The sequence below is a fragment of the Thunnus thynnus genome, chromosome 13, assembly GCF_963924715.1.
Source record: "Thunnus thynnus chromosome 13, fThuThy2.1, whole genome shotgun sequence".
Classification (NCBI taxonomy): domain Eukaryota; kingdom Metazoa; phylum Chordata; class Actinopteri; order Scombriformes; family Scombridae; genus Thunnus; species Thunnus thynnus.
The window spans coordinates 29,177,057-29,201,181 of NC_089529.1; the positions used below are offsets into that span (position 1 = coordinate 29,177,057).

Genomic DNA, 24,125 nt, shown 5'->3' on the forward strand with positions numbered 1-24,125 from the left:
CTGTGACCAGTTTTTTAATTTTCAAGAGAACCTCCAGGTTTCCCTTCTTCTTTGTTTTAAAAGGGACTAAAGATGATGTATCCTTGACATCTAAACAAACTTTCATCTTAACATCTCAAAACTTTAAAATTTAGAGCACATCCACACTGAGCCGGGTACATTTGTAAACTGATCTTATTCTCTGAGTTTCAGCCCTCCGTCCACACTAAACTGTGTTTTTATCCCCCCCCCCCCAAAAAAAAATTATCCCCCCAACAGTTTCCAGAGTGTGTAAAACTTAAAATGCCGGCTTGATGTTTTTGATGACAGGCTGTTCAGCGAAGGGCAGGAACTGTGTGATGGTAAAGTTTAAAGGATTAAATGTCACCTCAAACCTTCTCTCTGAGCAATCATTTAATATGTCAGTGTAGCCAAATATACAGCAGGGCTGCTCTCATTAACCTGGATTTATGTTAAATTTGTTTTGTCAGATTTGTCAATTATTCAATCAGCGCAGCGGTGCAGCAGCTTGGTAGGGTTTATGAGCTGTGATTAAATCACTTTTTCATTCTTGTTCCGTTGTCTGACAACAGAAACAGAAAAGTATGTAAGTGAGAACAAATATATAGTGAATTCAGCTGCATTAAAACACAGTATTTATGATCACAGAAAGCAGGAGGACACTGAGCAGAGGTTGGTTGAGGCCTTTTAGACTGTGCGATGATAACAATTGTGTAAGTTTGTTGCAGGACAGTTTTAATAAATCTTGATCACAGTCGGTGTCTGATATCAATTAGAGGCTGTCAGATTGTGAGATGAACGCTTGCTGAACCGTAGTGCGATGATGTAAATACCAAAGTAAATTAAAGTATGTAGCTCGAAATTCATCTGCAGCAAAGTCACACAAACTTTTGTTTCACCTCCATTGCTTTGGTTTTTATTTGTCATGGACATGTTAAGAGAACTTAAGAGAACTAGAGAAAACTTACAAAATGTCTCGCCGGCCAGTTTATTCTGTGTCATTTCATGCTGTATTCTGATTGGTTTGTTTGTAGATGTGGATCTTAATAGCAGTCACATTGTGAGAGTTTTGCTGCAGACTTTCTTTGGTCGCCAAAACTCCAAATCGGTCGTCGATGGACGAGACTCACAGTGAGATCTAGGACACTGTTCTGGATTGACGGCCACAGATTTTACCGTGCTTGTCAACAAAAAGGCGTTTAAGTTAAACGGCATACTTCTTTTGCAAATCAGCAAAATAAACGATTACTGTGCAGCGCAGTTATGAATGATGAGACAAAGTGGCAAAAATAAAATCAAGAGTTGCATATTTATTCACTAATTGAGCCTCATTTTTACAGAATTGAATCAAATTTAGTGTTTGTTTGATGCGAGCATGTCTTCTTCCTGCCCCCCCCCCCCTCCCCTCCCCCGCTGATCATTCAGGATCCAGAAGTATAAATCAAACCGGGTCCCCAAAAGCATCTTTACACCAAGATCAGCTGCTCTGCGAATGAATGAACAAATGATCTGCAGATACTTTTGAGAAGCTGGACTCGTCCCTTCAGGTGAACACACACAGTATCCAGGTGCTCTACTCACACAGGTGTTATTATTACCTAGGAGTTTTTTTTTTATTTTCTAGAGGAATTTACAGCAAAAAGACTAACACTGGTGTTTGCTAATATTCAAAAAGGTCCTGAAAATCAATTCTAGCACACTTTTTGACAGGTATTAAAAACACACACACCTCCCGTCTCAGCCCGCCCCAAACTCTCACTCCGGTTTCTCAGGGGAGTGCTGCAACTAAACATCACATCAATTAAAAAAAAAAAAAAATCAAAACAAAATACATGTGGTACTTTTTGCATTGGCACAGAACAAAAGCAGTCGGACAGCAGACGCGGGTCAGAGAGCTTTTTAAAAATCACTTTCAGTGTTTGTTTGAAGCTGCTCGGAGTACGAGATGTCAGGAAGGTCGTGAATCTCACTTTCAGATATTTTCACACAAACACTGTAAATTTTGTGTTTGCTGTTGAATCATCTGCACAGATGTTTGTATTTTAAATAAGGTTCTTTCTAAGTTTGCACATTTATTATTTTAGACTTCGACTTCAGTATGTGTCGAGCTCCAAAAACACTGGATCTTATATTTCCTGCAGTACAGTAAAACTAAATTGTGTCTTTTGTTAAACTCTTCTTGTCTGTCCTTTTTCAAACTCCATACCTCCAATTCTCATTTTCTCAGCCACAGAAGATATTGTACCCTTGTTTTCACAGTGTAGCTCGACACTTTCCTTCCCCATGAGAAGAATTTCTAGGTTTCAGGTTTCTATAATTTTCTGACTCTGTTAAAACCTCTAAGACTTCAAGGCTGTAAGTTTGAGATAAACGACTCCTGTATCCAGGAGCAACAGTTGTTAGCAGCTAGCTGGAGAATGAATCAAGGTCATGGATGTATTAAGAGCCACTCAGACTTGCTGCCAATTTCCCCAAGTGGCCAACAACAAACACCCTGAAAACAACCTCTGGATTGTCTGCTCTATGATTAAATCTTATTTGACCCCATCAAATCAGCAGGAATGTGATAAATCCTGAACATCTGGTTCTCCGTACAGATTAAAACAAAGACAAAAAAAAAAAATCATATATGTCAGCACAGTGTAGCCTAAGTTTGCTTCCAGCTGTTCATCCCACCCTCCCTCTGTCATCCAGGGTCTAACATCTGCCCCTATGCAGCCTCCTCTGAGTGGGACAGAATGTTAAAATTAAATTTTTTTAAGATTAGAAAAAGTAAGGCGTCCTGCCTCTCTCGCCTACCCGTCCCTGAACAGGAACTGTGCCCACCGCTGTCCAAAAATGCCCAGAATATGAATATGAACGGCCTGGTGAAAACTTCTCATAAGAATTATACAAAGAATTCATCTTTTTTTTTTCTCTCTCTACTGTGCCACAAGCTGAACATGGCTTCATGTTCATCACCTTCAAAAGCCAAACTCTCCTAAAAAACGGTTCATATTTGGAAAAATATCTACAGTATATTCATCTAGAGTTTTTTTTTTTTTTTTTTTAAGCTTTTGTAAGTGTGTCAAAAATGGGGGCAAAAATGATGAATTTAATGGAGCCAGGAGGGAGGGCTGATGGAGAAGCTGCTGTCCATTCACAAGAAAAACAAAGTGCACTGAAAAAAAAAAAAAAAACAAGCAGATTTACAAGCCATTTAATCTTGAGTTCAGTCTTAAAATCATACAAAAGGAGTGAAAAGGGCTGAAAAAAGGAGCAACAATTTGACTTTCATCTTGAGAATAGATTTCACTTCTTCAGGATCAACCGCTAATGAAAGAAGTTCAGATACACCAGAATAAATACAGTATTTCACCTTTTTTTTCCCTTTTTAAAGTGAGGACTAAATACAAGATTAACTGACTTGCGGAGGTGAATATTTTTGGATGTTTTGGTAGGAAGGCAGAAGGAGGGAAAGAGGTGAAAAAGAGGTAAGAAAAGAAACAGAGTGAAGATATACATGGCAGCTGTATTAGTTTTATAGGGTGTTATTAAAGCACTACAGACTATGTGTGTTGGCTGCCTGCCACACACTCAGCTTCATTGTCTCTAATATGCAGCAGTGCGCTACGTTAACGTGTAATAAATGATATCCACAAACAAAAGTACCCCGCTCCCAGCTATTACATCTGCATAGCAAAAAAAAAAAAAAAAAGAAAAGAGAGAAAAACAAATAAATAAAATAACAAACACACAGAAAAAAAATCTGAACTGAGCCTTCCAAACGTTCTTTAATGACAACTCAAACCGTCTTTTTTATTTTTTTCGGTGGCTACTGTTTTGTTTTCCTCTAAAAGATAATACAGAAGTAGTTTTGATGCAAGACTTGTTGTTGTTGTTGTTGTTGTTATTATTATCATTATCATTATTATTATTATTATCATCACGTTTTTTTTTTTTTGTTTGTTTGTGTTTTGTTTTTTAGAAAAAAATCTGTTTCTTCATGAAGCGCACTTCCTACTTCCTCTTGGTCCGGTGGTGGTGTCTGATTGGCCGGTTAGTCGTCGTCGTCGTCGACCACGGGGTCCGTGTCCCAGCACGTAATGTCAATCTCTGAACACAGACACACACACAGACATGTTTGTTAAGTTCATTTATACTATAAAACACAACAATGAGCAACAGTGAAAAAAAAGGGTCAGTGACGAGAAAAATGTGCACCAATACTCAATCCACAGGTATGAACCATAGCAGACTGTAAGAAAATCATCACGCTGACACTATTTGGACAAAAAGTAGGGCGTGAGGAAGCAAACACTTTGAAAGAAAATATATAAATGAACAACTGTCAACGCCAGATAAATCTCTCCGTAATCTTGACATTTCCGTGCTAGCCGGATGAACGCATACTGAGCATGCTCACCAGAGACTTCACCGGCCTAGCGGCTAACTCCCGGTTAGCTCTCTGCTAACTTGAACGGCGATAAAAATAATTTAATCGTGCTGCTCTTCTAGACTTTCCAGATGTTATCAGACTGAATGGATCAAATTCTGACAGTGAAATGAGTCATTTTGCAGGGCTTGTGTGATGCTCAAAACAATTTATTCACCGTTTTACAGCTGTAGCAGTAGGGACAGAGTCTATGATGCAACAGTTTCGACAGTGTTTTTGTAATTACTCTCACTGCCACAAGGGGGAGACAAAAGTGCACACCCACACTGCAGCTTTAAAGATTTTGTTTTTCACCTGACAAGATTTGGAATAAGTGAAAATGAAAGTTGAGTTTAGTACTAAAAATAATGTGAAATTTAATCTGTCTAACCCCGACAGCAAGTGTGTCAGATGCGTTTTTTCACACGCGACAGAGAGGCTCTCAGTTACCGCGACCTGAAGTGTTCATTTACGTGTCAAGTCTATTTTCCCCCCGTTTTACGTGACCTACCCTCGACACTGCACCTGAACGCCTCCGGTGTAGACGCACAGACGGAGCGTTCGCTGCCGCTGCTGCTCGCGCTACGTCTGAGATGTCGTATTTCTCCGTTACACTTAGAAACAGGACGTCATGTTTGTTTGAGTCTGGACTGTCTGAGAGGAGGTTAAATGGACCCTTTAGTACTTTTATAAGACAATGAACAAATCTGTTCACTCGTTTATTGTTACAAAATATTACAGTTATATTCTGATAAATATGATAAATGATATAAGACATTAAACTAACTTCTCTTTCAATTATACTAAATAAATTTTTAGGAAATTCTAAAATCTTGAGGGAAAAAAATGGAGCAAATCAAGGAAGAACGTTTCCTTTAATCTGGAACTGTTTTGATTATTGATTAATTGTTTCAAGCGAACGTTCTCTTGTTCCAGCTTCTCAAACAGTGAGAATTTGCTTTGTTTTTCTTTGTTTTATGTGATAGTAAATAGATAATTTTTGTTTTTGACTGTTGATCAGATTAAACAGACTGAAGACAATAAACTGGATTTTAGGAGATTGTAACAGGCAATGTATTTTGTTTTTTTTTTGTTTTTTTCCCCACAATTTTATAACATTTTATAGTTCAAACCAACTTGAACATTTATTCTTGCTCACATGGTGAATGTAGAGAGATACACAGCACTAATTCCATTAGTACATGTCATTTTTAAATTGCAGTTAAGCTGCTGTCAATTAAACTTAACACACACACACAATTAAAGCCTGCCAGGAAAGGGAGGGACTCTTAAATTAAAGCCAAATGGAAGCAACTTGAAATGATCAATGATAGTAAATGTCTGACATGACTGAGCTGAGTTTGTATAAACAGGAGAAATCAGTAATAAAAGCTAGTTTCTAATATAAATCAGCTTGATGATGATCAATTATCTCACCTGGTGGCTTGTTATAAAAGACCGGCGCAGGTTTAGCTGAGCACTCCTCTGATTGGCCGAATTCCTCCTCCTGTGATTGGCTGAAGTAGCCCTCACTCGCCTGAAGAACGAAGAAAGAAAGCAGCTGTTAACAAACATTAAACTTCCTGACCGGAGATCAGCTGCAGTGACGGTCGTCTGTCTGACCTGCGTTCCCTCTTTCAGCAGCGTCTCGCCGTTGGTCATCAGCAGCTGTCCGTCCTCCAGCTCCTGCCCCTCGCTGGACGCGTGCTGCAGTGCATGCTGGTAGCTGAGGGTCATCTGGTCAGGGCCCGTCACGTCCACCAGACTGGAGGGGTCGTCCTCGGTGCCGGCGCCCGAGCACAACGTCCCGTCCATCATTTCATCGAAGCTGAGGAGGGGCTGAGGCCGGATGGCGGCGGCGGCGGAGCTGGGCGGGATGCTGTCACCCATCAGGTCCACCAGATCGGAGGACTGGGAGGTCTGGGAGGGGTTGGTGGGGTCGTTGGGAGCACCGGAGCTGCTGTCCCACAGGTTGACCAGGCTGTCTGTCCCGGACTCCCACACAGAGAACCCTGCGGAGTCTCGGGCCTGCGGGGCGACGCTCTGCACAGGCTTGGTGGGTGTCGACTCCTGAACCGGCGGATTCTGCTCCTGCTTTGGCGCCGAATCTGAAGAAAGAAAAAAAAAAAACAGCAAAAACAACAATTTTATAATGATTTAACAATAATTTCCAACATTTTGTGTTCAGTCTGTCAGCAGCTGATCAGCTGATTTGAGGTCAAAAGATATGAAGACGTTAACGTGAACATCTGGTTTATCAACAAACATGTTTATCATATATATCAACATGTAGTTCGGACCTGCTTTACAGTGAAATAGTCATTTAAATACCTTTGAAACAACACTTGTACGTGATCTCAATGTCTAAAAAACTAAATGTGGGTTTAACCTTGACGGCTGTTCTTTTTTTTACCAAATCAGTGCTTACTGTACTTTGTCGTCGTGTTTACAGGCAAACAAATAATGTGATTTAAAAAAAATCTACATTTTTTAAAGTATTAGTGGTCTCAATCCCACTTCCCAGTTTCTCAATCCAGTCTGAGTAAATGAACAGCAGGCTGAACAGTTTCACTGCAAGTTTCACTCTGTTTTTTACTTCATTGAAATTCAAATTCAAAAACAGTAAAACAAATACAAAGTAGTAGTAGTAGTAATAATATAATAATAATCATAATCATAAAAAATGTTACATATATTAAATAAAAACAAAATCATACATAGGAGGAGGAAAAACTAACAGGATACAGATATATTTAAATATAATATCAGTCAGTGTCATAGGTTGTTTGGGTCTTTGTTGCTTTTTTATTTGGCAGCTTAACTAGAATTGTAATTTAGTTCAATATCATCTATAAACAGAGTAAAGATCAGTTTTCATTTCATTTTACGAATATGGAATTTGCAAAAAAATGATAAATAGTTTGATTAAAAAGCTAACATTCTTGTCCATTGGGTCTGTAAAGTGTACATCAGCGCAGCGAGCTGAGACGTTACGACTGTCAGAATAAAAGTCACTCTTTAAAAGATGTTTTGCTTCTGCTCGACTGTACAGATTAGTGAAAGTTCACCAAACTCAACTCAAAGGTTTTTTAATTTACATGAGCAAATATTTCAATCATTCACGTACTCATATATAAATTCAATTACAGCTGCAACTAGCAATTATTTTTATTATTGTTTAATCTGCAGATTATTTTCTAGATTAATTGTTTTAAAGGTTTTCTTCTCGTTCCTTCAGTTGGAGCTTCACTGTGCAGGATGATGTGTGTGCAGAGTTTGTTTTCACTTTCATTTACTGAAGGTGGAAAGTTTCTCTGAGCTCATTGAAAATCTGATTTTAAGGGGGCGGGTCTACAAGTATGATTTGTGACATCATCGCATCTAGTTTGGAAACTAGTCGTGGTTCAGTATGAAACTTGCACAAGTGTGATGTGGAAACTCAAAGCCTCCAGAGCACAAAGACTGAGACTTGTACAGTGAAGGAGGAGACATCTGGTGTCCAGCAGGAAAACTGAAAGACTGAAGAAATGAATTATATATTTGCATATTCATAAATTCTAGATTTTTTTATGAGAGAGAAGAAGTAGATGCAATTTTAAGAATTTAAACATGGTAATTATTATACTTTTTTTGTGGAAAAACCATATCAGACACACATTATTGTTCCAAGCAGAATATTTTTATATGTTTTAATACATGTCTGGAATCTTAGATCCTAAAGTGATGCCTTCGATTTGTTTGTTTTATCCAACAAACAGTCAAGAATCTTAAGATACTGAATCGATTGTTTATATATGTCGAAGTAAAACAGCAAAACATCACTTTTAAGAAGCTGGAATAAGAAAATGTTTTGGATTTCTGCTTGAAAAATGTCTAAACTGATGATTAGAGAACCAGTTTAAAACATGATTTTTTAAATTTCCACTCTTACCCCACTCGTCTCTGCATTCGTCTTCCTCCCTGTTAAGGTCCTCTTTGATGGGCGTGGTGACTATTTTAGGAATGGGTGACACGGCGGCCATGTTGCGCTCTGTGCTCTCTTCGTCGTCCCCTACAGGGACAGAATGTAGAGCAGAAAGTCTTCACAAAACAACAGAATCACACTTATGAACCAGACGTGTTGAACTAACACAGAATCTGCTGCTTTCAAAACATGAAAGACGACACAGATGCATCAGACTTTCAGGAATTAACTTTATTATGATGCTTCCTTCAGGGTTTATCCTACTTGATTCAAATGATGCTAATAAGAAGTTTCCAATGTTGTGAAACTGTTTTATTTCTAACCTCCGCAGTCCTGCGTTACTTCAACACAGTCAACAGTGCACAAAATCACAGCAATCACATCACTTCTGCAATCACACAACCAGCAAACACAGAGATGCCGTCAACAAGCCTGATTCCAGACCTCTGGACCTCTGCCCACATCGCAAATATTACCGAGCAATTCAGATGTCTGATGCTGATGACAGCCAGTCTGACTCTCTGTTGATGGGACTAAAGTTGTTGACATTACAAAACTGTGTAAGACAGACTCTTGTATTCTGATGGAAGTTTAAATCTGCAGTTGATGAAACACTGAATGAAAGAAGCAAAACTTCTTTATCAGCTAAAGTCAAATTACCGTTTACACTCTCTATAGTGTTTGAGGATCAATCATGGTGCTGAAATCAGTCTGTCGGTCGACCACTTTGGTCAAGACTGGAATATCTCGACAACTATTGGAAGGATCGCTATTAAATTTTAGACAGACGTTCATAGTTTTCACACGATGAATCCTACAGAATTTGGTGATCCACTGACTTTTCATCTAGCGCCACCATGAGGATGAAATTTCTTTTTTTTTAGTGAAACGTCTCAACAACTTTGTCATTAAATTTGGTACAAATATCCACGGTGCTCAGAGGATGAATCCTAATGACTTTGGAGACCTTTAGTGCCATCTTCAGGTCCAGATTTTAATTTGTCCAAAACTTTTTGATTTAAGTATCTGCAAAACTAACGACATCCCCATCGGCATGCTAACACGCCGATCAAAGATGGTGAACATGGTAAACCTGCTAAACAGCATGTTAGCATTGTCATTGTGAGCATTTTTACGGTAGCATGCAGACGTTAGCATTCAGTAAAGCCTCACAGAGCTGTTAGCATCGCAGATTCTTATTGTCTTACGCCACATTTGGACGCTACATCCTACATAACAGACACTCAATAGTGAGCAGTAAATTGAGATTTCGAACACTTAATTGTCATGGTTGTTTTGTGGGATTGTTACCAGAACATACATGCTTTGGGCACTACTTTTTTTTTGTTTCTATTGTGGATTGAAGGCTTTGTATGTAGATAAATTTACTCACTCAGAATCCAGACATTCAAATTAAATGGCAGCGTAAATAAAATGCACTATATAAATGTGTAAAACCTTTAACGTGTAACTTGCTATATAGCCAGTGTAATATGGTTTCATGTGCAATACTGACAGTGTTATTTAACTAATATCTAATATCTAATTTATGCACATCTGGTACAATAGTGTATTTTGTCCATCTGGTGAATTGTACATATCGATGGCCGAAGAGCAAAACCTCCTATCTGAAAAATGCACTTTTTTGAGAAAACTAAAAAAAACAACTTGTTTTCTTGCAGAATGCTATTTGTTAGGGATACCCAATATATAATACCCTGTGTTTGGACTATATTACTATATCGATATGGAGATTATGTACCTATATTGTGTGTTCTTCTATATGCAGCTGTAAGCAACACTTGAGCCCAAGACAAATTTCTCCTTGGGAACAATTAAGTATCTTATCAGGGAGTGATTTCAGACGCAGCCCAAGTCTTGGAATTGCTGCATCGTCTTGCTTTGTTGTGACATTTGATTGAATAGCGTCTCCTGCTTTTGGTGTGTACGCCTTGATAACGCTTGTTGCTTTTCTAGAGAGTTCGACTCTTGTAAATATTGTATTATATTCCAACAAGCATAGGGCATCCCAGGCAAGTCATAACCACAACCAATCACAATCATTGTACTGCAACAAGTCATGAAACAGTCATCAATTATCCGCTGAACATTCATTGTTATGCCATCAATGTATACAACAGATTGCGGTTGAGTCACAGCCACAATCCAGGAGTTTAACTCTTCATGACAAACATCAACACAGTTACAGTCAAAGAGTATCACTTCTACAAATGAAAATGTCACTTTTTCTCTCAGATGTTCAATGATTTCATGCTTGTTATTGACGTCCTGTTCGGAAACCAGAACAAGACTTCTCAGAGAACACGAAGACAGTAAAGAACAGACGATGAGATGTGTGACCCTGTTAGAAAGACAAATCACATCCAGCTCAGCAGGGTCTTGCATGGACGGCTTCTCCAATTCACCTGGTGGTCAAAAACCTCTCAGGGTCACATGACCTTATTTAGAAGAGAAGGACATCTCAGAATTTAGAGGAAGGATGTATTTAGTTTAATGTCATAGAAAGAAAAAACTGACTGATTAATTGCTGTTATTATCTTTTACGGATAATATAAACCAGTTTGGAAAACTGTCAATACCCAGCAAACATTGATCAGATGGTGACGTGAAAATATCAAGAACTTCTTCTACAAGTCCAGTGGCAAAAACCATCAAACGCTATGATGAAACCGGCTCTCATGAGGATCGCCCCAGGAAAGGAAGACCCAGAGTTACCTGAGGACAGTGTTGTAGTTCTCGAGTACAGGACTCATGACTCATCTGACTCTAGTCCTGATTTTCAGGACTTGTGACTCGGCTCGGACTTGAGCACTGATGACTCAGACCCGAGCATTGACTGCATTCGGACTCAGAAGTTAAAGACGAGGACTCGGGACTTGTTAATTGATAAAGAAGTAATATATATCCGTTTTTTTGCTCATCAAATTTTCCGCACATAGCCGCACTATGGTTCACGTCACGCATACAGCAACAGCATGTATGGAAGTTCTTTAGCATGTGTCAAGAAGACACAAAGCTCGCAATTTGTAATACCTTTAAGTCCAATAATAAAAAATAAAAAATCTTATTTAGTTCTTATAAATAAAATAAGAATCACCAAAAATTGGAATCAGTGGTTCAGACTTTTAAAAAATTGGAAATCAGAATTGGCCAAAAAAATTGCAATCGGCGCATCGTTAATATTAAAATGAAATCACAGCTGTGTCATTTATGTTTAACGTAGACCTTGACTATGCCAGAGTGGAGCACTGGAGCCCATCTTGGAACTCGAGTCAGGTAATGGGGACTCGACTCAAACTCGACTCGGACTCTTCTTTGGTGACTTGGACTCGAGCGCTGGGGACTCGAGACTCGATTTGGACACGAGACTTAATGACTCGACTACAACACTGCCTGAGGATAAATTCATTAGAGTAACCAGCCTCAGAAACCGTCAGCTAACTTTTGACTGGTACTGTATCTTTATTATATATAATTTTTTCTTGACGCAGCTATAACACCCGGGGAGGACGTCCAGCTGACTGCCAGGTAACTTTAATCTGTAATTTTTTAAACCATCACTGGACCTCTTGAAGGGACATTCAAACAACGGTCGTAAAACGTCTCAATGTTTGCTGGGTACCTTTTCATACTCAAAGGAGGGGATTAATTTAGAGTCTTTGTTGTGAACTGTCACAAGGAATTGGCTCGTCGTCCACCCAGCGTAATATCTGCCATTACATCATCTACACACATGCAATAACACAATGCAGATCATAAAGGTGCACGATTCTGCCCATTAACTACATTATTGCCGACCATTTCTCAAAACATACATTATGTTTTTAAAGGGTTGATTCACTAAAATTGTAAAAAACAAACAAAAAATAACTTAGATACCTGTAGTTAATGGGCTAAAACACACAAAATCAACATTATGGTCTTTAAACAGACTACGACAACTAAGAACCACTTCCAAAGATCCACATTCAGTCCAACACAGGCCAACATACGGCGGTGGCGACTGGAGGACGGCTCAACGATGCCACACATTCACACATTAACACTCACAGGTCGGTCAGTCAGTCAGGATTAGAAGCAGCAGGAGGAGCGTGTTTGTGTGTTTGTGTGTGTGTGTGCAGGGAGGTGATGCAGTCCAGGATCAGGAGCATGAGATTGAGGATGGGAAGAGGAGGGAGGTGATAGAAAACCAGTTAAAGTTTAGGCTCTTTTGAGAGAATTAAACCATTAAACATCAGAGCGAAACAGAAACATTCACAAAACCATGAAATATATTGAACATCAGCAGCTGACTGGACGACGTCTAAAGGATGAAGACTGAAGGGACGACAACATCTATCACACAAATAGACAAACAGCTTTATGGTTTACAGCCATAAAGTTAGTTTCACTGCTACGTTGAGTTAGTGAAACGCTGGCATGAGTGTTAGTCTGATCGCTTATTGGTTAGTAATAAGGTTGCAAAAAGGAAGGTGAACGATGAGAGAGGTTCAGTGACAAAAAGCTGCAGGTTCAAGGCTCAAAATGGGTAGAAGACGTTGTTTTTAAATATCTTTAATAGAGCATTGTGCTGAAACTGTGAGCAACCATGCTGAAAATACCTGCAAAAGTCCTTGTGTTTAGCTTTAGTAGCCTTTTCTGATTCAAGATTTAAAGGATATGTCTGGAGATTTTCTACATTTTTCTTATCGTCAACAAATCTCAGATCCAAACCAACAATGAACTGATAACTACTAACTACTACTAACAAGTATTGTGTGTGTATCTAAAGCCTGATATGTCTTATTCCTCTGTGTCGTAGACCTCCATTGTTGTCCAAAAACTCTTAAAAACACGTCAACATGCCGCACCACTGCACTGGGCGACATGGTCCTTCATTATGAAGATTGTGCTCACTGTCTTTGGAGCCGTTTCTAAACAAACTAAGGCAACTGTAATCTTCATAATGAAGGAACATGTCACCCATTGCAGCGGTGTGGCTCAGTGACGTGTTTTTAAGAGTTTTTGGACAACAACGGAGGTCTACGGCACAGAGGAATAAGATATATCAGGCAAGTGTTTCGAGTGTTTGATAAAACTGTGAGCTAATGCTAAATTCTACAACTGTTACTGAACTAGAAATTGATAGATGCTGAAATATCTTTGTTCAAAGGATAAAGCTACTGTTTCTTTTCTATTCTATATTTTTCTTTTTGTCAACAAATCCTGCGTAAAGTCCAAAACCAACCATCTATCAGTCTGCGTCTCAGTACTTTCTGACTTTCCTTCCTTCTCTGTTCCTATTGAAGACATAAATCTATAAAAATAGCTCACAAATATATAGTTTCATTTTTAAAAAAATGCTCAGTCATTTTCTAAAACAGCTGGTGACTGTAGTTTTTAGCAACTATTACTCAACAGGAGAGGGGGACTATTTTCAGTGGCGGATGAATCCACATTTGTTGCTTTCATGAGTAGTTCTGGCAGCAGGATGTGGGATCGAGGCATTGTTGGTTTTGGTCTTTTCATGGTATTTGTTGACTATAAGAAAAATATAGTAAATCACTTCAAATATGAGAATCGGCTACTTTTAAATGGTGGAATGAAGACGTGAGGGGAGATAAAAGTTGTCGTCAGCGTCGGGGGGGGGAAACGGATTGAGGGTTGGTGGGGGTGAACTCGGTGGGAGGTGGTGAGGTGTTTTGAGGGTTGGTGAAAGTGTGTGTGTGTGTGGAATACGAAAATGAACGGATAAAAACTGAGATGATGAAAATGCATGTGGACTGATGAAAACAGCCGTATCATCTTTTTTTTACTGGCTTTTCCATAAGATTTTTTTGTTTTTTTTGCAAATTCAAAGTGAAAATTTTACAGACTCTTTGTGGAGTATCTGGACGTTTGAGAGAGTGCGTTCACATTCACACTAGTATCCCAATATGATCAGACTTTTGGAGTTTGCTGGTCCTGTGTTTGTGCATGTAAACATCATATCCCTTTTCAACTTGGTTTCTGAGAAAATCATGTGAAAAAACTACAGTACCCATGAGCCTCAGCTGCTATTGCTATGGAAAGAAGAAGCTAGTCAGAATGAAGTGAATTAGAACGTTTTGTCATGTCAATTGTAAACATAACTCGCCGCCATCATTGCTGAATTCACTTCCATGCGTTGCATGTGACTTTAAGCTCTGTGATTGGATGTTTCTTGCTAGCGTACATCTTTTTTTAGCGTTGTAGTTAAAGGGGACATATTCTGCACATTTCCAGCTCTATATTTACAATCGGGGGCTCTACTGGATTATTTTTGCATGATTTAGATAAAAAAAAAACTCCTTATTTATCTTATACTGGCCCTTTATACAGCCCCTCAGTTCAGCCTGTCTTAAACAGGCCGTTTTAGCTCCTGTCTCTTTAAGGCCCCGCCTCCCGATGAGCCCACTTTGCGCTGATTGGTCAGCTCCGGGAAGCTAGTAGCAGAATTTCACTACTTTTTCTCCTTCTTTACTCCAAATGTCAACTTCTCAAATCCATCCGTACATGATTGTGCCTGTGATCTGAAATATGCGAGTGAGCGAGAGACTACTAGAACAATCTGACATCATCACGAAGGGGGAAGTAGAGGTAACTTTGCAAACGAAGCGTTCAGAGCAGGTTGAAGCCCTGGATTTTGACTTGCGGGGGGGCATTTTTACATATGTTCACCTCAAGTTTTGAAACTTTGATCACGCTTAACATCCGACATCATAACAGTATAAAAATGATGGGAAAATCACAAAAAGCAGAATATGTCTCCTTTAACTTCTACCCTGAAGTTATTATGTACAGTCTTTTTGTTTTTTAATCAAAGAACCGGATATTTTCTAACACAGTTTTTCATCTTTGTACTGATGATTCAACCAGCAGAGTTTCATGTTGATCTGAGCTGTAGAAAAGTCACGTAACATTGTATTTTGGAAAAATTAATGTGATTTTTACTTCCTGAACCAAAAACGGCCAAAATATCTCCTCACCCTTTACAACCCTATTAGTGCAGGGAAGTTTGGTGGCGTCATGTAATTCCCAGTAAAGATTGACCTAACTTTCACCTAACTAGTAGAATAATAAGACTGAAAACTGGGATACTGGTGCAAAATGTAAACGTCCTCATTCACATGCATTTTCACCCTTATTTCCTGCCTCCATATTTGTGGAGAGGATCTGATGTCTGTGGAAAGATGTGCGACCCAGCAGCTGGTGTCCTCCTCTTTCTTTCTTTCTTTCTTTCTTCTTCAGCTGTTATCGGTTATGTGCTGTACCTACCGGCTGCAGCGGTGGGCTGCGTCCGTGCGTGTGGCGCGGTGCGGAGGGGCGACACGCCCCGGGGCAGGGGAGTCGAACTGGGGCTGCTGGGACTGTGCTGCTGCCTCAAGAACGGGCTGTCCAAGCGACCTGGTTGGTCGGGGCGACACACAGCCACACACACCCGAACACGAAGATCAAACACATACGACACATGACAAGGACACGAAGCGACGCACCAGGACAGAGAGATGGTGGGGGGGAAAGATGGACGAGACGAGACAGACGTGAAACAGGAGAAGAAGGGAGAGTAGAAGGAAGGCAGGAGAAGTCAGAGTCAACACAGAAGAAATTTTGTGAGAAGCAGAGAGGATTGTGGGAAAGCCAGAGAGTCCATCCATGAAGAAGAAAGAGGCACGAGAAGAGGTGGCAGAGGAAAAAAAAAAAAAGAAGAAAGAAGTCCTTCCACAAAACGCAACAAAATGGACAAATTAAACAAGACAAAGAACGGTGGAGTGAGTGAATAAATAAACAAATGAATTCAGAGAGAAGGAATGATGGTGAACAAAAATGTGGGGTCGGATGAGTGCAGAGGTGGAAGAAGATAAAAACCCCGCGAGGAAAAAGAAAAATGACAGAAAGAAAAAGAGAGAGAGAGAGAGAGAGAGAAAAACAAAAGTGGTTAGTGTGGCTCGAACACACTGACTGTAGACAGCATGCAGTTAGGCAGAAATGAAACGCTGATGGAGTTTTGATGGACTTTTTTTTTTTTAATCCTCAGGTGTCTTCTGTAACTTCTGTTTCTGTTGCTTTGAACCAGAGAAATCATGTTTCTGAATAATAAATCCCCCAGAAGAAAAACAGAACTGTGAGTCCTTTTGTGTTCAGAGCCTCGAAAAACATCATAAATGTTGGTGGGTTTGAATCATCTCTACTGTTTTTTGTCAGATATAGAACAATAAAGTCCTGGACTAACTTCCATCATTGTCCCTGATGTTTTCATACTACTTTTATATACTATGTTGCTATAATGAAAGCATAAAATGCCCCAAAAATAAAAAGTACAAAACCCCAAAATAACCTGCAAAAAAGATGGAACTGATGGGACTTTTTTCAGCCCTGAGTTACGTCTGCAGACCTTCATCTCAGGCTCAACAACCTCCACCAACGAGATGGTTGGCGGGCAGATTGAAAGCCGGTGAGACGACAAAATACAATCCAGAAAGGCCGCACAGAGTGATAAACCCACAAGTCTGAAGGTTTATTTGACACCGAAAAGACTGTGGAAAGTTTTCTACTGCTGCAGTTATTTTATTGTAGACTGTAGAAAGCGTTCATGTTACACAGTAATCTATTAGGAATGTGCACTTGCATATATTTGATTTTCCAATGCAGCACTTTGCCAGATGACCTCACACTGTGTTGCATAAATTTGTGGGTAAACCTAAATTTGTTCTTTTGGGCTGCTTTTTGTCATGCAGGATTTAAGTGGATTCAAATCCCACCTAAGAGCAGCCTTTATGTAGCCTGAGAGGCCAAATCCAGGGCAAAAAGTCCCTTTAAAGCCCTCTCTGCTGCTTGTAAAGCTTGTTGAGCGCATGGTGATACTTATAGATGAGTGTATGTGTACACAAAATGAGTGTATCAATATTTCTCTCTGTCTTCTCTCTTGGATTTTGGCAGCTGAACAGTCAGAGGGATTTTAGTGAATAAATCAAACTGAAACTGTAAAACTGGGGGATATAAATATAGAATTTTGTAAAATGAGGAGGACCTGATCCACCCATCCCCAGTGGAAATCACATCCTTGCCTCTCGGAGTATGAATTTCAGTTTGAAGCATGACGAACATTAACGCTGCACACAAGCAACATACAACAATGTAAACATCCCAGCAACTATTAGAGATCTGGACACGTATAGTTCATTTAGAGCTCATTTAAAGAAATGGTTAATTAGTACTCAGCTCTGTCAGCACTAAGACTTAGTGGCACCTTGCTGTCTACTGTCACCTGTCGCTATCTTGCTACTGCCAGTCTGCCTTCATGTACCTGCGTGCATGTCTTATTGTGGTTTTGCTTTTATTGTGTCAGACTAATTTCTGTATTTTACATACTGTGCATGCTTTTTGTATCTGTGCTTTTGCTTTGCATGTTCTAGTTAGTGTCTAACAATGCAGCTCAATGTGGTCTTTAGGGCTGTAGTCAACCAAAGAAAATCTTGGTCGACTAAAATCGTACATAATAACGGGACAGAGTGAACGGTAAACTCGGCAGCCACACATTTCTCTGTTCTGTATTTCGCTGTTTAGCATCTTCAGGTTATGCTAACCCATTGTTGCTAACTTTGGAGCTAACCCCCTTTACTTTTTCAGCATTAGGGGAAACAACAGACGTGACTTTTTAGCATTTATTAACTGACACACTGTAGTCTGTACTGTACATTTACTGCCAGACTGACAACTTACTACTAACCTTTTCATCTGCTCCACTCGCATCCACTGTCACTTCTCTGCCGCTCTTTCCTACTCGCTACGCAAACATACTCCTTAACGGAGCCACGCGACCAGTGGTTACCCAGGCAACGACACAGACGTTGACTCACGTACCGGAACAGCGCTGCTCAGAGACTCCCAAACGCTGTCGATTTCCAATCACATATTAAAAAATATTTTTTTGGGCCTGGCGGGGGTTCTCGTTGTGTCATTATGGAGAAACACAGATTCAGTAAACGTTCAATAAACGTCGAGGACGGTTAGACCCAGCGGTCTCCGTTAGGTTGGGCGAGTTCAAAGTTGTGAAAACAACGGGGGTGTTTTGAATACACCCCCGTTTTCACAGGTAATTTATTAGTCTGTCCCTCCCGCCGCAGGAAATAATGGATTAATCCTGGAAACCTGTTGATGTAGCACTTTTCTCCTTATGAAAATAACACGGAGATTATTCGACCAATGAGAATTTAGTCGGACGAGAGCATATCGACCAACTAATCGACCAGTCGACCAGCAGACTACAGCCCTACAGGTCTTATTCAATCTACTTTTCTATTAACATTAATATCTTCTTCTTATATCATGAGTCTCCGTGTTGCATGTTTTAAGGATGTCCTGAGTGATGTTTTTTATTAATATAATATATGTTCTTTTTCCTTCATTTTATTAATTGTTCTGCATGCTTATAAAAGACCTCAGTAACTTTGTAATTTCAATCTCATTTTCATATTCTGTTTTTAGGGTGACTCTGTAACATCTGTCCAGGACTACAGATAAAAAAAACAGCCTCTTGGCTAACTGGCACATTTACAGCAATATTTATTAATGTGCACTGTCCCTGTCAAATAAACAAACAAATAAATAAATAAAATAGGAAGATTTAAATGTTTATAGGGTCTTTTCTCTTGAATTCATGAATTATTTCTCATAAAATGCGTCTTATTTATTTAAGTTCTGGTTCTACAGGAGCAGCAGCAGTGTGACATGTTGAACAGGTGTTATGATGATGATTTAGATGTGATGAACCCTCGCACCTGCCCGCTGCCTTCCCTCGTTCTCTCCCCTTCTTCACCTTCAGGTGTTTCATCTCTCTGTCATCATCGCGACCTTCACACTGAACCAGGAACACGAAACTGATGCTGTTCATGTTCACACTCCGCAGCTTTGGTGAGTTTGTTTTTACTTTTTAAAGATTTGTTTGTGTCTAAACTTCATCTGCATGAATTTAGGAGTAAAAGAAAAACACTTTTTGGTAAAATACGACCTATCTGGCTAGAAAAATAGTCCTCGTTGACATAAAAACCTCAGCTTTAGAGTTCATTTGCCTCCTTTAAGTCTGTTTTCTTATTTAAATGTCTCGTAGTTTCACAGTTTTGTTTCTTTTTGTTGAGTGTTTTTCCAGCTCTGTATGAGAATGAACTCTAAGAGAGTTTTAAAGTGTTTACCGCTCCTGTGGACGGAGACGGGCGAGGTGTCGACGCTGATGGTCATGGCTCTCTCCTTCTGCTTGAAGAACTCTCGAGGGTTTCCTGACCGCTGAGCGATGATGGCCTTCGCCTCCTGGAAACACACAAACACAGACAAATGAACACTGAACGGCGATCTGGAATATATTCTAACAGCTAATAAATCAAGCATTTTGCTTTATCCTGCAGGATAGTTTCAGTTCCTTCACTGAGGAATACATTCAAAATTGAGATCATGTCAACACTCAGTTGGCTAAATTTGCAAACGCTTCTTTTTCTCTCTGTTTTGGTCCTCCGTCCAGAGTAAAACAGAATTTTTCTCCGCTGAAAACTGATTTTCTCCAGAGTGTGTAAATGTGAAAACGCTGGCGTGGCGTTGTAGTGTGTATGTGGGGAAACTGAGCTTTGTAGAAACGTTCGCATATCATCGTTTTCTTGAACTAAAGAAGAAGAAGAAACACAACAACAATAACAACGGCGGACGGCTTCATTGTCTACTCTGACAGCTTGTTTAGAGTTAAATGTAGATATTCACCTCCTTTCTCTGCTGAAATCGTTGTAATGTGCTCCCAATAAACTAAGTGAGTATTTTATTTATATCATTTTAGCCGTCTGGAGAAACTCATCCTCCATCTGTTCTGGTTTAAACTGCTCCAACTGTATTTCTGTCTAAAGTGTAAGTGTGTGTTTATAACCAGTTTTATAACCTCCTGAGTGACAAAAAATAAAATATTCTTGACCAGACTGATGAAATAAAACAGTTTTGCCTCACAGGATTGTGAGTTAGGCGGCTAATTTTTAAAGATTTGGGTAAAAAGCTTAAGGTTTAAGAAAGACAGGCCTGCAAAATAAATGAAATCTTTCCTTTAATTTTAATAACTTTAATTTCTTTTCATTTCTTTTCAATATGTGTGTTTAGATAAACTGATTTTGTTGTTTTGTATTACTTGTCAACCCATTTAAATTGTTCTATTTTAATGTTTTGTATAGGATGATGTATAGTGTGGATGTAATTTAATGTTGGATGCATTGCTGTAACTGTGTTGTTTACTGTGTGTAGCTTAAGTACAAAAATTGATTATGTATTTTATTCTAATAGAGACCCCAGGAAGAGTAAAGAGTGAACTATTTATTCTCTCTGTATCACCTTCATGTACTCCTTAAAACTCTTTTTATGTATGTGTTTGTGTGATCTGATGACATTTTTTGCTCTTTGAACTCATATTTTTCTTTCATCTCCTGTTTCTATTTTCTTTGTTTTTTATTCATTATTTGTGTTTGAACTCACCTCTACCTCACTCTCCTTCTTGTCCAGGTTGAGATCCTCGATGCTCACCTCTGCTGCCTGCAGAGAAGAAGAAGAATATTACAGGTTAAGGTGCAAAAGAGAGTAAAAAAAAATAAAGAAAGAACTGAGGCTGCAAAGCAAAGCATGAATTTGATGATTCAAACCTGAACCAGGGAGGAAAAAAAAATACACGATGCCGCCAGCGAGGGGCGACAGAGTCTGTGTTAACATACAGACGTTATCATACTTTATACTTCCACTCCACTACATTTATCTTTCAGATTAAGATTTGACATGAAGAAAAATATGATAATCTTATAAAATACAACACATTGTTAAAGATTAAACCAGTGGTTTCCAACCTTTAAGCTGTGTGACCCCTTACAAAAAAATCAGTGTGTAGTTGTGTCTCCTTGTAAAGTTTCACATGTGTCAGACACCAAAGAGAGATTTCTCATCTAAACTTCTCACATGGTTTCATTTTTAATAACTGTTTGAGGCCCAACAAATCAAAAATAATGTTTTTTCTTCTGTCCTCTCCCATTAAATATCTCAGTGTTGCCAACTTACTAGATACATCAACTTTTAAACCCCCGACTTTCTTTTCAAAAAAGCGTCTGACGACAAAAGTTTGACATAAGTTTGATTATTTGTTAAAATACAGAGTTCACAGGAGTCCAGTGTCTGGATCATAGATCACTAACCAGCAGCTACATCAGTAACATGCTGCTCTAACACTGATGCTTCACTATTAATAATAATAATATATCAGTCAGAGGGACCAAACCACTACTTTTACTTGATTTTTCATGCAGGACTTTTACTTGTAATAGATTATTTTCACATTGTGGTACAGTATTGGTACTTTTACTTGAGTAAAGGAAGTGAATACTTCTTCCACCACTGGTTTTTAATTTGTAGAACAGCCTTCATGAGGTTTTTAGATGTTTTCAGACTCTCGTTTCTTTGTGGTCCTTTAATAACAAGTATTGTATCTCATCCACTGAATAGTTCATGTGTGTCCTTTCTTGAGCATCTGTCTTGTTAGCAGAGCTGTTGTGAATGACTCTTTTACTACATATTTTTTTGATATGTTTATTAAAAAATGTGACAAAAACATATTTAGCTAATGCAGAACAAACTGTTTCATCCTTCCAAACATAAGAGGCACTCTCGTCCGTCCTGCTGAAGGATTATGATTCCTTTGTGGGAGGGGGGGGGGGGGGGGGGGGGGGGGTGATGATTATGATTTCCTGCCAGATTACTTGGGTAGGCGGCCAAGTTGTTTCATGAGCAACAGACACTGCCAAAAGTCCCTTGAGCAAGGCAATCCAACCTCTGTGTGTGTGTTTGTGTGTGTATGAAGTCAAAACGAGGACGGAGTTGAGGATGTTCAGAAGATTAGCTGAAATATCACAGCTGTGATGGGACGCAGCAGGCAACTGATTGCAAGATGTCCTATTAGTTTTATGTCTGCTAGTAAAAATAAACCACATACACACAAACACACACACACACACACACACACACACACACACACACACACACACACACACACACAGCGTATAATCACTCTCTTCAAATCGCTGTCTAACAAATTGGCCTCATTTTTGTGTCGTGGCGTTACGTCCACATGGTCTTTTCTGGGACGGGAAGTGATGCTTTGATGGGAAGAAACAACCAAATTAACTCCCAGAATATATACAAAATTCAAGATATTTAAGAATATAAATAACACTTTAAAATATACTCAGTTCAGCCTCTGTCTGAAACAGGCCGTTTTAGCTCCTGTCTCTTTAAGTCCCCGCCTCCCGATGAGCCTGCTCTGCACTGATTGGTCAGCTTAGCTAGCGTCACAGCTGACTTCCTCTGGTTCCAGATGCTAAACAAACTATAGTAGCAGGATTTCACTTAGTTTTCCTGTTTTTACTCCAAACTTCTCAAATCCCTCCGTACATGTTCGAGCCCGAATCTGCAACAAAGATTCCAGCAGGACGTCCCCGTTTGGTGAATATTACACTCATCACCTGTTTATTGTGTGACATAAATGCACTAAAATGCAGACTGAAGTGGAAAACGTCTGCTGTCAGGAAATAACAAAGGTAACGTAGCTAGTAAAATGTTACTCTGCTGTTGCCAGATGACAGTATAGTATCTCCCTGCACCGTGCGCGCTGTGGAGCGGATGACCATTTAAAGAAATCTGTCACAAGTTGACGTCAGCTTGTCTCGAAAGTAGAAAAAAAACGTTGGAAACTGAGCGAACAGAGCAGTCTGAAGCCTGAGCTGCTCTTATGTTTACCTCATTATTTCAAACCACATTTAATATGAACATCCGACACTGTAACATTATATATATACATATATATATATATATATATATATATATATATGACTGAAAATAAGGAAAAGCATAATAGATCCTCTTTAATGTTAGCAAGCATGCTAACTACACACTTACTATGGTGGTCTGACTCTGCAACCTCTCTCTGGCCTCTTCCTCCTCCTGCAGCTTCTTCCTGTTGCCACACACACACACACACACACACACACACACACACAGATTAGATGATACTTTACACACTTGAGACCTGGAAAATACCTGGTATTATACACACTACAGTTTTCTGTAATCTGCACTGTGGTATCTGGACAGTCGGAGGCTGTTTAGAGACATTTTATGGAGTAAAATTAAACTGAAAGTGTAAAAGTGAGGAGTTCTGAACTTTACAACTTCACATAAAACAGTCAGATTAGGAGAAGAATCATCCTGAAATATATGTTTATTTAGATTTGTGTCTTTGTGCGTCTGTTGCTCACCTGTGCTCCTCGATCTGCCTCTCCCTCTCGCGGTATCTCTTCTCTCGGTTCTCCTGCTCTTTCCTCTCCAGCTCCATCCTCTCCTCCTCGAAGCGCTGCCGATCCTCCGCCGCCTTCTTCTTCTCCTCCTCCTTCCTCAACTCCTCCTCGCGCTGCAGAAACATAAAAAAACGCAGACAGATGTGATACAAGGAGGCCTGAAATGACAAAATGTCTGTTAAAGTTTCCAAGACGACGTCCTCAATGTTTTGCTTTGTTTTGATTTTATATAAAAACAGAAAAAGCAGAAAACACTTGTTGATTGAGTTATCAATTAATGTCGCTGTGTGACCTGATATCTACGGGACTTTGTGAAGCTGTGAAGGGTAAATCTACAGCGCAGCCTGCAGCTCCATGAAGCCTGCTGCCA

The 24,125-nt window shown here is 39.4% G+C and overlaps 1 protein-coding gene and 1 long non-coding RNA gene across 3 annotated transcripts in view; both read right to left on the minus strand.

Moving 5' to 3' along the window:
* Positions 1-1,533: 1,533 nt before the first annotated feature.
* The window catches only part of dbn1 (drebrin 1), a 131,681-nt gene continuing 109,089 nt past the window's right edge, over positions 1,534-24,125 (minus strand). The window contains exons 7-15 of one of the 2 annotated variants that reach the window (XM_067608901.1): positions 23,717-23,868; positions 23,358-23,415; positions 20,898-20,954; positions 19,589-19,703; positions 15,675-15,803; positions 8,346-8,465; positions 6,038-6,522; positions 5,852-5,951; positions 1,534-4,095 (exon numbers count right to left, since the gene is read on the minus strand). In XM_067608901.1, the coding sequence (XP_067465002.1) occupies positions 4,040-4,095; positions 5,852-5,951; positions 6,038-6,522; positions 8,346-8,465; positions 15,675-15,803; positions 19,589-19,703; positions 20,898-20,954; positions 23,358-23,415; positions 23,717-23,868 (1,272 nt within the window). In that variant the 3' untranslated portion in view covers positions 1,534-4,039. The remainder of the gene's footprint in view (positions 4,096-5,851; positions 5,952-6,037; positions 6,523-8,345; positions 8,466-15,674; positions 15,804-19,588; positions 19,704-20,897; positions 20,955-23,357; positions 23,416-23,716; positions 23,869-24,125) is intronic. The other variant, XM_067608902.1, reaches the window with a different exon arrangement.
* Positions 13,737-15,668, minus strand: LOC137196091 (uncharacterized). The gene is made up of 2 exons (XR_010931213.1): positions 15,102-15,668; positions 13,737-14,957 (listed from the first exon to the last, which is right to left on the minus strand). It is a non-coding gene; the product is annotated as an uncharacterized lncRNA (long non-coding RNA).